The sequence below is a fragment of the Ascaphus truei genome, chromosome 15 (genome assembly GCF_040206685.1).
Source record: "Ascaphus truei isolate aAscTru1 chromosome 15, aAscTru1.hap1, whole genome shotgun sequence".
In the NCBI taxonomy this organism is placed as follows: Eukaryota; Metazoa; Chordata; class Amphibia; order Anura; family Ascaphidae; genus Ascaphus; species Ascaphus truei.
Genome location: NC_134497.1, coordinates 29797036 through 29816397, shown reverse-complemented (window position 1 = coordinate 29816397; position 19362 = coordinate 29797036). Strand labels below are relative to the sequence as shown.

Sequence of the window (19362 nt, the reverse complement as noted above, 5' to 3'; positions counted from 1 at the left end):
TAGTATTCCCTCCTACTGTCTCAGTACTTTCTCCCTACCTACCAATTAGATTGTAAGCTCCTCGGAGCAGGGATTCCTTCCTTAATGTTACTTTTACAGTATGTCTGAAGCACTTATTCCCATGATCTGTTATTTATATTTGTTATTTATATGATATCTATTACTACTGTGAAGCGCTATGTACATTTTATGGCGCTATACAAATAAAGACATACATACATACATACATACCTTAGGTTCAGTGTTCAATAGCTAGCTCTTTTATCTCTGGAGCCTATTAGCTGTTGTTAGGTGGGTAGATGTGGGTCCTTATATAGAGCCCACATTATTGTTTCCTTACCATAGGATCCATTATCGTACGCAAAGTGAGGACACACTGGATATACTGTGCTGATCCTCTTGCTTGTACGTAGCAATTGTGATGAGACTCATACCACTCCATGTTATCACCTTGTGACCTGTCTGTTACTCTAGACAGGCTGTCAGCTAGCCCTCCTCCTATACCAGTGTATACCCAATTACCACCTATAGGGAATACTGCATATCGGATCCCTGGGAACGTTCTGATCTAATACACCTCAAACGTCTCCTCAATTATAGTAATCCGGAGTATCCTACATACTCATCACAGGGTGTATATATATGTGTGTCAATTGTTGTATTTTAATACCCATTATTTTAATTAGCATAGCATTAAAGAATAATTTTTAAAATTATCATTACACATTCAGGGGATACTGAGTGCTTCTAGTGGGTTCTTGCTCTTTCAATATTTACCCATTACGTTACCCATTAGTACCCTATCCCCCATACACTCACTCTTTTCAGCTGTAGCGGGGTACTTCACTAATGACCTAAACACAGGATAACAGCCTGCAGCAGAAAGAAAGGAGAAAAGAAACTCCCCCCGTTTTCTTCACAAGTTTCGGGAACTGAGTCCATTTACCATTCAAACATTTGAAAGAAAGGACACCACTCCCACACTTATATCCTTTTATTGCTATTGTAATATTTTATTATTAATTAATCACGATATCATTGTACACTTTGCGCCAGGTATTTTTCTATATTTGTATTTTCACTATTTTTTTGGGGATTTCTAGAGGTGATTCCCCTTACAGAACACTATGCTGCATTTTTCATATGTGCTTTTATTCATTGTGCACTGCACTGTATTTCACATAGGTCCAGCGCTGATTTTAGTTATTTTGTTTTGCCACTTTGTCAAAGAGTGATCCATCAGTGTGGGGAGTACATAGATATAGGCAGACTTAACACAAAACACCTGCACCAGATAAAAAATCAGGTGAGGTGGGTAACTCTCATAATTACTATGTAACAAGGGTTTAAACGCAATTTTAAAAGCAATGCCAGGATCTCTTATTCTATGCAGCATGATACAAATAAACAACCTTTTAGAAAGAATGTATCCATATTTATATATATAAATATGGATACATTCTTTCTATAAGGTTGTTTATTTGTATCATGCTGCATAGAATAAGAGATCCTGGCATTGCTTTTAAAATTGCTTTTAAACCCTTGTTACATAGTAATTATGAGAGTTACCCACCTCACGTGATATATATATATATATATATATATATATATATATATATATATATATATATATATATATGTATATATGTATATATGTGGGTAGATGTACAAACACATATATATAGTTGCATGTTCCTGGCAATCAATGAAATTTAGAACATAAAGAATACATATGTCTGTTTCCACATTGGGGGGGGGGGGGGGACATGAATACATTTAGTCATGCAAAAAATGTTGCAGTTCCCAGTCAACATTAAGACCATGTGGTAATCTCTTAGTAGGGTCTGTGACAAGTCTATTATAATAAAAAAATGCCGACAACGGGGGTGCCATTATAGTACAGTCATCAATTAAATATAGGAATGAAGCTATCAGGCTATTGAGTGATAATATATTTTATACTCGATTGAGAACAGACCCTACTAAGAGATTTCTTGCAGAATTAGAAACACTTCTGGAGCTCGGCGATGTCTTACAGGTCTTAAGCAATAGAGAAAGGAAATATCTTATGTGTGAATCTCCCATTGTACCGGTGTTTCACCATCTCCCAAAGATCCATAAGTCAATGGAGAACCCTCCGGGGCGACCCATTGTCTCTAGTATTGGATCTTTGGGAGATGGTGTTTCCCGATATGTTGATCATTTCCTACAGCCCATTGTACGGCATTTACCATCCTTTATACAGGATACCACTGCGCTACTTGTTGATCTGGAGAACATTGTTTGGAAGGAGGGGTATAGGGGGGTCACCATGGATGTCACATCATTATACACTATCATTGCACACGAACATGGCCTTACAGCAATTTATCACTACTTACAATCATCCTCACTTTCCACTGCACAAATCACTTTCATTAATGATTCTATTTTGTTTTTATTAACACACAATTATTTTCTTTTTGATTCACTTTTTTATCTTCAGACACAAGGCACGGCAATGTGGACTTCATTTGCACCCTCATATGCCAATCTTTTCATGGGTCTATGGGAATCTATTAACATTTTTCGTTCAAATATAATTTTTTACAAACGTTACATTGATGACTTGATTTTCATTTGGGACAGTGACCTTCACACCCTGCACACCTTTATTGACACTTTAAATGTTAATGAGATTAATCTTAATTTTACGTTTAACACTGATCCACACAGTATCAACTACTTGGATGTGACACTCCATGGTGACCCAAACTCTGCTATATCAACTGACATTTTTTCAAAACCCCACTCAAGAAATTCATACTTGTATGCCAAAACCTGTCATCCCAGATCCCTGATCCGTGGGATTCCAAAAGGGCAATTTGTACGCTATAAAAGATTATGCTCAGACCAAGACAATTTTCTCCAACATTCACACGACCTAAGGCTGAAATTTGCAGATAGAGGGTACTCTAAGAAAGACATTGATCAGGCTTTTGTTCATGCTGATTGTTCTGACAGGACAATGTTGATAAAAAGAAACAAAAATCAATCAAAAACAAAAAACAAGTTTCAAGATAATCCTTTATTTATAACCAAATTCAGCATCACAAATTCAACACATTATATCCAAGCATTGGAAAGTATTGAAACTTGATCCAGATTTGGAACCATTTATCCTAAGGCTCAGATTTGCATTCAGGAGGGCTAATACCCTGGCTACATCCCTCTCCAAAAGTCTTTTTCAGTCGCCATCTCAATCCAAGGTCAGGAATATACCTAAAGGGTTTTTTAAATGCGGCTTCTGTAAATGCTGCCAATACGCATTACCCACCCAAAAAGTTTTTACAGCTTTCACTGTCAATAAATTTAGAATTTCAACATTTATTAACTGTCATACGAGCTATGTTGTGTATGTCATACTATGTGGCTGTAATGCTAAATATGTTGTCAGGACAATCCGTCCATTACACATGAGAATATCTGAACACATCAGACTGATCAACAAAAGGGATCTTTTACATCCGGTATCCAAACATTTTACATCATGCTCACTTGGGGGTTTAAAGAACTTTAGATTCTTTGGCATTGTACATATCCCCATACACATCAGAGGCGGGGATCGACTAAATAGGTTAAATAAAATGGAGATGCAATGGATTTTTTCTTTAAATACTCTTCAGCCACATGGTCTTAATGTTGACTGGGAACTGCAACATTTTTTGCATGATTAAATGTATTCAAGTCTATATATATATATATATATATATATATATATATATATATATATATATATATATATATATATATTTTTTTTTTCCGTGTTCTTTTTCTCCCCCTCCCCCTTTTACTTATTTTTGCTTTTCCCACCATTACAAGTCTATGTCACCTTTGCATAAAATGTTTCAATGTTGTTGCCATTGTTTACTCATTCCCCACAGAGATGTCTACTTTTTATTGTATTCATAATGTATCAGACATATGTATTCTTTATGTTCTAAATTTCATTGATTGCCAGGAACATGCAACTATATATATATATGTGTTTGTACATCTACCCATATATATATATATATATATATATATATATATATATGGATACATTCTTTCTATAAGGTTGCTTATTTGTATAATGCTTTATAGAATAAGAGATCCTGGCATTGCTTTTAAAATTGCTTTTAAACCCTTGTTACATAGTAATTAGGAGAGTTACCCACCTCACCTGATTTTTATCTGGTGCAGGTGTTTTGTGTTAAGTCTGCCTATATCTATGTACTCCCCACACTGATGGATCACTCTTTGACAAAGGCCTGAGGGCTGAAACGCGTCAGAGGATCCATCAGCTACACATGTCTGTTTAATAAACCTTTTTTAATCACCACCCTCGTCTAAACCCTGTTTGCTTTACGGCTGTGCTCCGCTTTGCTTCCTGCTGCTGCTGGAGGAGTTCCCCTGCATTTTCCCGCTGGACTGCATGCCGGGTAGTCGCTGCTCCTGGAGGAGATCACCGCCGGTCACACGACCACCCTACGCGACGTCATAGTCATGGAAGGGTTGGCGGTGCAACACTGAAGATACAGAGGACTGAGTCACAGCGTTTTCAACTCTCCTAACCGTGAGTGTCTGCAACAATTGGTGCCCAGAGCTGGGCCAGTTGCCACATAACTACACATATACAGATATCACATCTAATCGTGTTACATATCCTTATACAATATATTCATGTATGCAGCAACTACCATGTCATTTCTGATGCACCTTATGGGATAACCTGTTTATCCGTTTTCACTTCACTTTAAGTACATTTTCACTTTACATACTTGCTCCGGTCCCATTGCGTACGTTAATGCGGGGTATGCCTGTATACTATTTAAACCAAGCAAGTCCACAGAAATAAATTACCATTAATTAATCAAATCCAAAAACAATTACAATACCATCCAAATCAATTACACAATTAACTATTTTAATCGTTTAACAAAACTATTCTCCAAAAAAGTTAACCATCTGACAAAATATAAGTGCCAAAAATAATCCACTAGAAAAAAGCAAGCCTCACCCTGACCTAAATTACAGCATACAACACCAAACATTATATCTATATAAATAAAAATTACATAACACACACATGAAAGCATAGCAGCATAGCTAAATACATTTTAAATAGTGCAAAACAAGCTTTTCCAACAAAATCATTTCTTACCCTGTATGCATATATCGATCCAGACATACATACATACAGTGGTAAAAAATGATCTTTAAAAAACTATCATGTTAAAAAAAAAAATTTACAAGTTAAAAAAAAATTAAAATGTCTTTTGTTAACTTACCATTACTTGTCCCACTCACCGTCTCCCGTTGATACTGCTTACTCTCGAACCAATCCACACACAGGAAACCATAAAATAAACCATAAAATAATAAACCATAACAATCCAGGGGTCTGTGTCTTCTATTTGTAATCCATAACGGATTCTTCCTGCTCTTCTTATTTTCTACGGCCACGCCCTGCTCTTCTTTTTCTTCCAGAGGTCCTTCCTCCTCGGCGTCTGGCTTCAAAATGAGACGACATAGGCTTTTAAGGCCTATGACGTCACATTTTCGTCATATGGTTCCTACGGCCCTGATTGGGCCTTGAAAACCATGTGATTTGGCCGAAAACTAAAAAAATTGATGGCGTCATTTAAAGGCAAATGTACTTTACTTTCGGTCTTGGAAAAAATAGAGGAGGAGATCTGGGATGGAGGGTGGGTGTGCACTGGGGGCTGGAGGTGTAAAGTCAAACTTAGGGAAAAATATGGTATTGCTCACCATCTCCCAAATTCCCTCTTTATTGGTGACAGAGGGGTCTGTTTCTACAGTGGCCAGCCCAGACTTTGCTTCAAATGTGGATCCAACAGACATTTAAGTGCAAGCTATGACAACATTAGGTGCAGTCAGTGTGGGGTTCTGGGGCATAACTGTTCTGTCTCTCCTAATGTTGTACTTTTAATTTGTGCGGGGACAGGGTCATTCATTTAGGGAGTGTCCTGATGCAGTGCATAATAATGCCCCCCAAGACAGCGAGACAGCCCTAGCAGAGGAGACCCCTGTAGTGGAGGACACCCATGTATTTTTTCAGCCCTCTTCTTTGTTGCCAAATACTGGGATAAATGCATATGGGAACACTTTTTATATTTTGGGAATCTCGATTGAACGCAACAAGGTGGCAAAATACATTGTGATTTATTTCCTTGCTAGACAAACACATGACAACTTCAGAATACACTTAATACAACCCTTACTGGGATGGGGAAACCAAATAAATTGTCCTTGCAAGAAAGTGCAAGAAATGCAGTCTCTGTTTAAAGTCCACTTGGCTAGATCGCAAGTGTCACGATGACACCAACTTTTATCAACACATTTATGTTTCTGGGTACTTGATTGAACAGAACAAGTTGCAAAATAAATTGTGATTTATTTCCTTAATAGACAAACACACGACATCTGCAGAATACACTTGAAAACAACACTCACTGGAATAAGGGAATGAAAGAAATTGTCCTTTGAAACAAAAGAAATTGTCCTCTGCTTGCAAGCGCAAGAAATGCAGCCTTAGGCTGCGTCCATAGAAGGACAAGCAGCGCTGAGCCGTACGGACGCTCCGTGCTGAGCCCCTGCAACCTCAATGAGGATGCCTTGAGAGGAGGCTCACGCGAGCGTCCACAGGCGTGCTGAGGCTTTGGAATTTTCAGTCGACAGCCAAGCTGTTTTTCAGCGCACTGTCGGCTGAAAACATCCAATCAGCCTGAAGCCGCGTCAACGTCGCGGCGCCGTGACGTTGACATCCGTGCGTCACGGCCGATTGGCCCAGCGACGTCACTGCCCCGCCTCCAACCACCTCCCCCCGGCTCCCTTCGTGCATGCTGGCTCGCCTGCAAGTACATGGAATCGCGCTGACTTAAGCAGGCGAACCTCAGCGTCAGCGCGCCTTTGCTCTGCTGAACCCTTTATGGCCCCGGCCTTAATTTTAAAAGTCCTGTGGTTATTAACCCCTTCACTCCTGGACTGGTTGATGCTTTACTGGAACAAAGTCTTGCATCTTTACATCATGGATTAAAATTCACGAATAACTGGGAAGCCACAGTTATAGACTGCCCAAAGCTATCTTTAACATGTGGATCCAATCCCCTTGTGGGAACAAAAAACCCCCACGAATAGCCAAGTTACCCACAGTTCATAAGACCGGTCAAAAGGGCTGTCCGGTGGGCAGGGCGCATGGTTCAGGTTGATGCCCATGCCACTTAGCATACCTGGGCTACACCCATAACTTGGGGCCACTGTGTCTGGTCTCTGACTCAAAGGTGTCACTAGCCTGACATCTGCTGTGCATTAGTACTGTATGCCAGTATTGTATACATTATGGGTTTCATAATTGACACTCTTTTAGACAGGGGGACCCTAAATCTGTGAGAGCCCTTTTAGGCTCCGTCATAAAAATAACTACATCCCTTTGAGGCTTGGTCATAAAAATAGCCCCAGCTCATTCACCCATATGCTGGATGTCCAAGTAACTCCTGCTTGGACAAAAAAATACCTCCTGCCTTACATTTAAGATCTGCCATCATGTGTCGGTTAGAGGGTATGGCAAGCAGCTTGTCTTTTACCCTCGCAGACCGGGAATGGCCTGCAAATGGGGAATAAAAATGGCGTGGACAGGGCAACAACAGTAATGCATGGCAAATCAGGTATTAACCCTTTCCTCCCTGTCACACCTCCCCCACTCAAGACGCAGGGACTGCCCTGACCACCCCATCCGGTGGCTGGGCTGACCTGCCAGCTCTTGAAGTTAGTAAGTCCTGAGGGCTGTCCTGGCGGGAAAGGCCATCAGCATTACCATGTTCACTTCCCTTCTTGTGCTGGATGGTGAAGTTCCACTCCTGTAAGGCAAGACTCCAGCGCAAAAGTTTAGCATTTTCCCCCGACACCCTCTGTAACCAACTCAAAGGATTGTGGTCAGTTATTACTGTGAAATGTCTGCCATACAAATAAGGCTGTAACTTCTTTTGAGCCCACACTATGGCCAGACACTCCTTCTCAATGGTGGCATATACCACCTCTCTGGGCAACAGTTTGCGGCATTGATATACTATGGGGTGCTCAACCCCCTCCTCCCTCACTTGGCTGACTACAGCCCCAATGCCAAAGTCTGAGGCATCAGTCTGCACCAGGAACTTTTTTGCATAGTCTGGAGCAGCAAGTATAGGAGCGCTGGCTAGTGCAGTCTTTAATGCCTGAAATGAGACCTCACAGGCAGGAGACCAGACTACCAGCACAGACTGTCTTTTCTGGGTCAAGTCAGTCACGGGTTTGGCAATGTGTGTCTTCCCTGGCTTGTCTGAAAACAGAGCCCTATACTTCTCTAGCATAGCCCTGGCTTCTGCTCTCTGCCTGACTCTCCCAGTCTTTCCCCTCTGCCTCTATAAATGTTCGCAGCATCTGCTTCAGGGTACCATTGAACCTCTCACATAGCCCATTGGTTTGGGGGTGGTAAGGGGTCGTGCGCTGGTGCTTCACCCCACATGCCTCCCAGAGACACTGGAGCAATTCACTCATGAACTGAGACCCCTGATCGGTTAGGATCTCACTAGGGAAACCTACCCTAGAAAAAATGGCTAACAGCTTTAGCTACTGCCCTAGCATCAATACTGGCAAGCGCTACCGCCTCAGGGTACCGGGTGGTAAAATCCACCTCCGTGAGAATGTAGCGCTTTCCTGACCAGCTGGGAACCATGAAGGGTCGCACGAGGTCCATAGCTACCCGCTGAAAGGGTTCCCCTATTACCGGTAACGGGTTCAGGGGTGCCTTCACACGGTCACCCACCTTACCTACTCGCTGGCAGGCATCACAGGATCGGCAGAACTATGCCGCCTCACTGGATGCCCCCGGCCAGTAGTAACGCTGCAACAGCCGGGCTCGCGTCCTAGCGACCCCCTGATGCCCCGCTAGTGGAATGGAGTGGGCTACCCGCAACAACTGCTGCCTATATTCTCGGGGTACCACTAGGTGTCTCTTCCCCGTCCATACTTCATCTAACCCAGTGGTCCCTTGCTCTCTATACAGGAGCCCGTGGTGCCACAAGAAGTAATCAGACCCCTTGCTTGGCTTAGACTCGGATGCCCGCAGTCTCATGCCCTCCAACCTGGGATCAGATCGCACCGCATCCCTAAACTGGGCACCTAACTCTGGCCACCCCCCGGTCACATCTGAGTCAGGGGGAAAGGGAACAGGTACAGGGAACAGTAAGTCAGTGTCAGAAAGCGACTGAGTCTGGCTTACCTGTCTGGTGTCTGCAGAGACTACTGGAACTGTAGGTCCCAAATGCAGGGGGACAGGGGCTGGTTCTGCTGCGATCCTTGCTGACTGGCTCCTGGTGATCGCTGCAACAGGTGCCAGCTCAGTGGTAAAAACACAGGTAACGTGTCCTAGGTCATTATCCAGCAAGACCTCCGCATCTAACCCAGGCAAAACCCCCACCTCCCTCATGCCACGTCCGGCACCCCAGTCCAAAAAGACCCGGGCAACCTGGAGTGACCGCGGTCCTCCGTCTGGCATGGTCACTTGCATCCCGGTGCCCGGGAGCAAATCCTCTGGCCGCACCATATCAGGGCTGAACCAGAGTCACGGTGGCACCGGAGTCTAGCAAGCCGTCCGCCTGCCGGTCTCCGATGGTCACCTTCTGCAGATGCTTCTGCCGGACATCGTTGGGCTACATCCCAACTGGAGCAACCTGATGTCCCCTGCTCTCCGCTGCTGGTCCTGAGGTGACAAGTGCAGTCTCTCTGCTGGGCATCCCTCGGTGGGCTGGTTCCACGGCTGTACTTGGCTCCTCTGTGTGTGCCAGTCGCACACGGGCGACCGGCCTCGCAGCTGGTGAGCGTTGCCCCTGATGGGGTCCCTTGGACCGGTCCCGGTCCGAACAGTCTGGCCTGAGATGCCCGACCTTGTTGCAAGTGTAACACCGCCTCCTATGCTTGAACTCTGCAGGCGTGGGTGCGCTGTTTGCTGCCGCAGGCTGGTGTGTCCACGGAGGGGTAGTCTTAGCGCCCTGGGCCGCACGGCCCGCTCCTTTGGGTGCTACAGGTTCCTTCATTGCAACTCGGCTGGCCACATACAGTGGCGACACTGTTTATCCTCATACGGCCGTAGCCGCGGTGTGGGGAAGCCGACGGGCGGCTCGTTTGGGGTTTTCCCCGGTGCGTGCGGCGTGTCACTCTGGCGCCGGTCACACGGCCCAGGGTTCCCTGGCATCCCCGAAGGCTGCAGAGGCAGCAGGGGTAATAGGGACGCTGCGCACAGCTTTGCGCAAGCCAGGGGGAGCAGCCAGGTGTTCGGGGAAGGGGAGGGGAGCATTTTTATTAAACACGCGGGAAGGGGAAGATGCGGCTCGCTCGCGGGTCTGTTTTGGCGCCAGCCGGAAAAAGCCCCATTCATAACGGGCGCATAACGGGCAAATTTAAGAATAAACTTTGTCGGTACAGTACTCATCTGCCATTCTCGCTGTATCCTCATAAGTCTGAGGTTTATGGTCATAGACCCATCCCCTCACATCTGTGGGAAGCTGCTGCAGCAGCTGCTCTTGAAAGAATAAGTCCAGCAGGGTATGGAATGTTGTAACCCCATTCCCCTCCACCCACTGAGTCCTGGGCAAAGCCATCCTACTGGCATAGGTGCTGTATGACTCTCCGGGGAGTACTACCCCCGTCCGGAACTTACCCCTGTAAGATTCTGGGGTCAGGGCATACTGGGTTAGCAGCTTGCTTTTCACATGACCATAGTCATTGGCATCCACGCGTCGAATACCCATCACAGTCCGTTTGGCTTTGCCAGATAACAGTGGTCGCAGTCTGACCACCCAGTCCCTTCTTGGAATTCGGAACCGGGAACACTGCGTCTCGAAGTCATTCAGGAACGCATCGAGGTCATCTGTGACATCCACGAACTTGCTGAAGCTGTGATGATCCGCCCGGGAAAGACCTTGTTCCCCATTTGCAAGGTAGGAGTTGTGGGTTCTTCTGAGCACTGCTGTTAGGAGCTGTACCTGCTCCGCAGTGCTAACACCCGTTCCCCATGTAGCCAGAAGTGCAGTGAGCCCAGGGACGGCACACTCGGCAACCGCAGCTGCTACCTCAACCGCAACTGTAAGAGGGGTTAAGGCTGCACTCCACAAAAAGAAAAATTCATACAATTTACCGGTGCTGCTGGTTCAAGGAAGTACCTGTCATAAACTCCAAAGTACACTGAGGAAAAGAAGGGATCCAGCGCTCCACGGATTACTGAATAAGAAAGATTTATTGTGCCACACAATGTTTTGACCTTATGGTCTTTATCAAGTGACCAGGTCATAAAAATAGCCCCAGCTCATTCACCCATATCACAGCTGGATGTCCAAGTAACTCCTGCTTGGACTTACAAAAAAATACCTTCTGCCTTACATTTAAGATCTGCCATCATGTGTCGGTTAGAGGGTATGGCAAGCAATGCATCTTGTCTTTTACCCTCGCAGACAGGGAATGGCCTGCAAATGGGGAATGAAAATGGCGGGGACAGGGCAACAACAGTAATGCATGGCAAATCAGGTATTAACCCTTTCCTCCCTGTCACACCTGCCCCACTCAAGACGCAGGGACTGCCCTGACCACCCCGTCCGGTGGCTGGGCTGACCTGCCAGCTCTTGAAGTTAGTAAGTCCTGAGGGCTGTCCTGGCGGGAAAGGCCATCAGCATTACCATGCTCACTTCCCTTCTTGTGCTGGATGGTGCAGTTCCACTCCTGTAAGGCAAGACTCCAGCGCAAAAGTTTAGCATTTTCCCCCGACACCCTTTGTAACCAACTCAAAGGATTGTGGTCAGTTATTACTGTGAAATGTCTGCCATACAAATAAGGCTGTAACTTCTTTTGAGCCCACACTATGGCCAGACACTCCTTCTCAATGGTGGCATATGCCACCTCTCTGGGCAACAGTTTGCGGCTTAGATATACTATGGGGTGCTCAACCCCCTCCTCCCTCACTTGGCTGACTACAGCCCCAATGCCAAATCAAAGAATTCGTTGAAGTTTGTAGGAATTTGTTCGGGAGTCACCAGGGCTAACGAATTCCGAAGTTTGGGGTAAATTCTTGGTTGCGATGTTATGAATCCCTTGCGTCTTGGAACTGCTACCGCTGTACTTTAACGAAATCCTGAGTAGAGCGTAGTCACATCATGAATCTTATCTGGATCACACTGTGGATAGTCCGGCGGGCACAGTTATAGGGTTCACCAGTTTATCCTTAACATGTACACCCAATCCCCTCTGTGGGAATATTTAAACCAGCAATCTCCGTTTTGCCCGCAGTTTGCAAAACCGGGCAAAAGTGTTTCCAGTTTGCAAAGCGCATGTGTCAGCTTGACACCCATGCAACCTAGCATACCTGGGATACACCCTTTTTCTGTCACCCCTTATCAGACTAAGGGGTGACCGTAAAAAAGGGTGTATCCCAGGTTTGGCCCCAAGGTGTTAATGGCCGGGATCTGGCACTCATCAAGATTCCGGCCATGTTTACACTTTGGTGCTCTGAGGTTTTTCATCCCTGTCACTTCGTTACACTGAGGGTCTCCGGCTTAGCGGGACCCCTTTGAAGTGCAGGAAAGAAAATACCCTCAGCTCATTCACCCCTAGCATATTTACATACCAAAGGATTTTTCCAGGCTCACAGAAAAAAACTGTTCCTGCCTGTACATTTTAAATTCACAGTATTACACACCTTATTAAAACATCATTTTCTGGGTGTACCACAACTGTAATTTTTATATGTATGTTCGTGTTTTATTTGTTTATAGTTGCACACCAAAAATCAGGGTGCCTGGTGCCTCCGTTCGTGAGTTAGCCTGCTTCATTAAAAAGGCTTTCTTGTGGGAACTCAAGTTCACCCAGTTTCCACGTCAATTGACCTACTTCCCACGGCCATTGACTTACTGCCTTTCAAGTTCTGCAGGCTAACGAGGTACGGATACATTGTATCGGTAAAAGCACTTAAAAAGTGCCATCTCCCAAATTCCCTCTTTATTGAGGGGGACAGAGGGGTCTGTTTCTACAGTGGCCAGCCCAGACTTTGTTTCAAATATGGATCCAACAGACATTTAAGTGCAAGCTGTGATAAAATTAGGTGCAGTCAGTGTGGGGTTCTGGGGCATAACCGTTCTGTCTGTCCTAATGTTGTACTTTGTAATTTGTGCAGGGGACAGTGTCATTCGTTTAGGGAAAGTCCTGATGCAGCGCATAATAATTGCCCCGAAGACATTGAAACAGCCCAAGCAGAGGAGACCCCTGTAGTGGAGGACACCCATGTATTTTTTTCAGCCCTCTTCATTGTTGCCAGATACTGGTATAAATGCATATGGGAATAGATCTCCAGAGACATGTAAGGTAATAAAGAGAGTACTGGGATGGAGATATCCTCAGAGAAGATGGGGGAGCTGGAGCTGACAGGAGGGGAGCAGGAGCAAGCAGGGGCGGGATGGAAGTGTGTAACGTTACCAAAGAAAAAGGTCAGGAGCAAATGTCACACTTTGGAGTTAACAGGGATTCCCACTTCTAATGTCTTTGATGTACTGACCTGGGAGGACATTATGGAGGAGGGAGAAGCACCAAAAGCCCCCAAAAGTGAGGAAGAAGTAGCTGATACAGTAAGGAAAAAAGATATATCTGTCCACTGACTCCAAGCAGCCTTTTCAGGTGACACTGTGAATAGTAACAGTATTAGGTCTAACGTTTGTATAAACGTAGAGATTGACGCTCATACAAGTGTATAGACTCACAAACTGTATTACAGCATATAGGTAGATAGGAACTTCCATAAATAATTCCAGCAATTATATAATACTAGGTTAAGGGGGGACATGAACATGGGACCTAGCGGTCAGTCAGCGCGACTACCGCAGATATGGTTTACCCTGCTTACCCCCCTTACCATATACACTTCCCTAAATAGGGACCAAGGTAACATAGAATGAGGGCTACTGCCCATTACCTTTCCATTGAGTGTATGGGAATACGAAATCCATCCAGACGAAGTTCCACTGCGTGCAATCCTGATCAGGGAAATTCAGAATGTAGGGAAGCAAGGAGCACAGCTGAAGTAGAAATCTGCAGGGAGAGTCCTGTAGAAAAAATGAATAAGGGGCACAACTCCGTGCAAAAACTGAGGGTGGTTTATTGGATAATTGCACAGGGACAGAAACACAGCCCACACACCGACATGTTTCGTCCCCTGATGAAGAAGCTCTTTGGTAGCTTCGAAACGCGTTGGATAGAGATTGGCAGGGTCTGGTTCCCCATCCTAGCCTCCCTAACCTATTTTTAGCGATTTTCGGAATGTGCAACTAGTTTTGGGACTATCTCCATTGAAATCCACATCACGCGTCATCCGTGACGTCACGGGAGTGCGCGAGCGCCGGAAGAAGATCCCACGTGGGCCGCGCGGTGTGTACAGTGAGAGGAGAGCCCTGAGGCATCACTGTGTCCCAAAGACAGCTCCAAACGAACTGCCACGAGCCCAGCAGATGCCACTACCAGTGGGGGAACTCTGAACAGCTCAAGGGCTGCAGCTGCCGCTTGCAGGGGTCCAGGATAAGTGAGAGATATCACTGTGACTTGCCAGAAGACAGCTGCTGCACCAGAGGGCTACACCATTCCATCCAGAGGCTTTCCATTGTGGTAACATTGTGCTGATGTTTGCACAGACATGCTTTTATTCTTCTGCTTAAATGTACGCTTAATACTCACCATTTTTTCACAAATATAATTTGTACCTATTTACTTCACTATTGCGTTTTGCGCTGTTCTTTTTGTCTTTTTCTCCGGGAGAGAATGAGGGCCTGAGTCAGAGTTTTAGCAGTCGAGCAACAGAGGAAAGGGCGAATCTTTGTAATATTGCGGAGGAAAAAGCGAAAGGTTTTAGAGACGTTGAGCATGTGAGGGAGGAGTCAAGTGTGACCCCTAGGCAGTGTGCTTGGGCTACTGGGTGAATGATGGTACACTGGCGACACACTTTATTCGAGCTCGGCTAGTCCCACGAATTCGGGTATACCCGGGTGTATTGAGGTTTGTGACTGTTTTCTGCCCGAGTGCATTGGGTTATTTTCCAGGCAGGGATTGAAGCATTTTATTCCCGCTGGCTGCAATACTGCACAGTATATATATATATATACACTGCATTACAATTCATGAATTTATGCCATCTGGTAGACACGCGAAGCATTGCAGCCTATTAAATCCTAATCATTATCATTTAACAGATCAGCCGCCCGTCAGCCAGGCATGAACCCAGGCTGGGAAGGCAAATGCAACGGGGCTTGTCAGAGGTGAGGAGCAGCGCATTCCAGGTATCTGCCAGGTACATACTGGGTATTTGCTCGAATAAAGTGTGTCGGTGCAGTACTTCCAACAGTAATGTGTAAGGAGGTAGTAAGGCCAGGTTTGGGAGGAAGTATGAGGAGCTCTGTTTTTGTCATGTTAAGTTAAAGTCGGCGGAGGGCCATCCAGAATGATATCGCAGAGAGACATTCAGAAAGTTTGGTCTGTACAACAGGTGTAAGGTCAGGGGTTGAAAAGTAAATTTGTGTGTCGTCCGCATAGAGGTGATATTTAAACCCAAGGGATGTGATTAGGTCACCTAGAGAAAGTGTGTACAGAGAAAAGAGAAGAGGTCCCAGGACAGAACCCTGTGGCACCCCCACAGAGAGATATGGAGAAGATGGTGTTAGCAGAAGAGACACTGAAAGTACGATGGGAGAGGTAAGAGGAGATCCAGCATAGAGCTTTGTTACGAATACCAAGAGTATGGAGAATGTGGAGAAAAGGGTGGTCCACGGTGTCAAATGCTGCAGAGAGGTCGAGTAATATGAGCAGAGTGTAATGACCCCTGTCTTTGGCAGCATGGATGTCATTAGTTATTTTAGTGAGGGCTGTTTCAGTCGAGTGAGCAGTGCGGAAGCCAGATTATAGAGGGTCTAGGATAGAATGGGCATTGAGAAAGTGGAGCAAGCGAGAGAAAACAAGACGTTCAATGAGTTTGGAGGCAAAAGGCAGGAGAGAGACAGGTCGATAGTTTGAAAGGCAGGTAGGGTCAAGCTTGCTGTATTTGAGTAATGGTATAACGGTTGCATGTTTGAAGGAGGAGGGAAAGGTACCAGAATAGAGGGAGGTGTTAAATATGTGTATGAGCATAGGGGTTGTAGTAGGAACAAGATGTTTTAGGAGATGGGAGGGAATGGGGTCAAGAGGGCAAGTGGTAGAGGGAGAAGAGATCAGTAGTGATACATCTTCCTTTGTGACAGCGGAAAAAGAGTCAAGGAAGGCAGGAGGAGAGTTAGGAAGCAGTGTAGGATGGGCTGAGGAAACAAAGGGGATGTTCTGATGAATGGATTCCACCTTTTCCTTGAAGTAGTCAGGAAAATCCTGAGGTGAAATGGAGGAAGAACAGACAGCTGGGGGTCGTTTGAGTAGAGAGTCAAAGACAGAGAAGAGTCGGCGTGGGTTAGACTTGTGTGTGTTGATTAGTGAAGTAAAGTAGGTTTGTTTAGCCTGAGAGAGAGCAGAGTTGAAACAGATAGCGTAAAGTTGTAGTGAAGGAAGTCTGCTAGTGTGTGAAATTTCCTCCAGAGGCGTTCAGAGGAACGAGTGGAGGAGCACAGCATGCGCGTGTGTGAATTTAGCCAGGGTCTGGGGTTCGAAAGGCGAGGGCGGCAGAGAAAAAGCAGGGCATGTATATCAAAAGAGGTGGATAAGGTAGAGTTGTAGTTTCTGACCAGGGTCATTAAATATTATGATCCACTTAAAATGTATGATCCACTACAGCTGCTCTCCCTGCCCTAATGCTGCACATGTTGTGCTAAACCGTTCATTTTGACAATGTACATTTACAGTTTACTTTCATCCTGAACTTTTTGTGATATGCCTACTTACCTCTCCTTCATGACCTTTTTGTAAGACAGTTTGTGTAACAGTGACTTTTTTGTCTCGTCTAGTACAAAGACAAGCACCAATAATCCACCCATGACAACACTGCAAGATTGCTTTTAGCAGTCAGGATTACCGCCTCAAACATCTGAAGTTCAAACACCCAAATGAGAATGTGGAAAAGATGAGGACAGAACAATCTTGCAACATTCCAATAAATATGACAGAAAATGCATCTTTCAACCAGTCAAGGCAATTAATAAACAATGTAACTGCTTCTCATTCCAAAAGATATATATTAGCAGCTGCCACCGGAAAAGATCTTGGAGAAAGTGGGAAGAGTCTGACTTGGTTATCAGACCAGAACATACAGAAGAGAACACAGACCGGGGAGAGTCCTCATGTATGTGGGGAATGTGGGAAGGAATTTAATGTGTTATCCAACCTGAGGAGACACGAGCGGACACACACAGGGGAGAGACCGCATGTATGTGGGGAATGTGGGAAGGGATTTAGTGATTTATCCAACCTGAACAGACACGAACTGACACACACAGGGGAGAGACCGCATGTATGTGGAGAATGTGGGAAGGGATTTAGTAACTGTTCGACTCTGAAAACACACAAGAGAACACACACAGGGGAGAAACCACATGTATGTGGGGAATGTGGGAAGGGATTTAGTCATTTATCCAGCCTGAACACACACAAGAGGACACACACAGGGGAGAGACCGCATGTATGTGGGGAATGTGGGAAGGGATTTATTGACTTTTTCAGTCTGAACACACACAAGAGAACACACACAGGTGAGAGACCGTATGTATGTTGTGAATGTCAGAAGAGATTTAGTCATTTATCCAACCTGAACAAACACAAGAGGACACACACAGGGGAGAGACCTCATGTATGTGCGGAATGTGGGAAGGGATTTAGTAACATTTCGACTCTGAAAACACACAAGAGAACACACACAGGGGAGAGACCACATGTATGTGGGGAATGTGGGAAGGGATTTAGTAATTTATCCAGCCTGAACACACACAAGAGGACACACACAGGGGAGAGACCGCATGTATGTGGGGAATGTGGGAAGGGATTTATTGACTTTTCCAGTCTGAACTCACACATGAGAACACACACAGGGGAGAGACCATATGCATGTGGGGAATGTGGGAAGGGATTTAGTCACTTATCCACCCTGAACATTCACAAGAGGGCACACACAAGGGAGAGACCATATGTATGTTGTGAATGTCAGAAGGGATTTAGTAACTTTTCCAGTCTAAAGATACACAAGAGAACACACACAGGGGAGAGACCACATGTATGTGGGGAATGTGGGAAGGGATTTAGTCACTTATCCAGCCTGAACATACACAAGAGGGCACACACAGGGGAGAGACCGTATGTATGTTGTGAATGTCAGAAGGGATTTAGTGGCTTTTCCAGTCTGAAAAGTCACAAGAGAACACACACAGGGGAGACACCGCATGTATGTGGGGAATGTGGGAATGGATTTAGTAATTTATCCAACCTGAACACACACATGATGACACACACAGGGGAGAGACCGCATGTATGTGGGGAATGTGGGAAGGGATTTACTCTGTTATCCAGTTTGAACACACACAAGAGAACACACACAGGGGAGAGACCGCATGTATGTGGGGAATGTGGGAAGGGATTTATTCACTTATCCAACCTGAACAGACACGAACTGACACACACAGGAGAGAGACTGCATGTATGTGGAGAATGTGGAAAGGGATTTATGGACTTTTCCAGTCTGAACACACACAAGAGAACACACACAGGTGAGAGACCGTATGTATGTTGTGAATGTCAGAAGAGATTTAGTCATTTATCCAACCTGAACAAACACAAGAGGACACACACAGGGGAGAGACCGCATGTATGTGGGGAATGTGGGAAGGGATTTAGTAACTTTTCGACTCTGGAAACACACAAGAGAACACACACAGGGGAGAAACCACATGTATGTGGGGAATGTGGAAAGGGATTTAGTAATTTATCCAGCCTGAACAAACACAAGAGGACACACACAGGGGAAAGACCGCATGTATGTGGGGAATGTGGGAAGGGATTTATTGACTTTTCCAGTCTGAACACACACAAGAGAACACACACAGGTGAGAGACCGTATGTATGTTGTGAATGTCAGAAGAGATTTAGTCATTTATCCAACCTGAACAAACACAAGAGGACACACACAGGGGAGAGACCACATGTATGTGGGGAATGTGGGAAGGGATTTATTGATTTTTCCAGTCTGAACTCACACATGAGAACACACACAGGGGAGAGACCGCATGTATGTGGGGAATGTGGGAAGGGATTTATTCACTTATCCAGCCTGAACAGACACAAGAGGACACA

The 19362-nt window shown here is 45.2% G+C and overlaps 1 protein-coding gene across 1 annotated transcript in view; it reads left to right on the top strand.

Annotated features, from left to right (window-relative positions):
• The window catches only part of LOC142466747 (uncharacterized), an 89189-nt gene that overhangs the window by 68953 nt on the left and 874 nt on the right, over positions 1 to 19362 (top strand). The window contains 1 exon segment of the mRNA XM_075572111.1: positions 17031 to 19361. Within this exon segment, the coding sequence (XP_075428226.1) occupies positions 17147 to 19361 (2215 nt within the window). The 5' untranslated portion in view covers positions 17031 to 17146.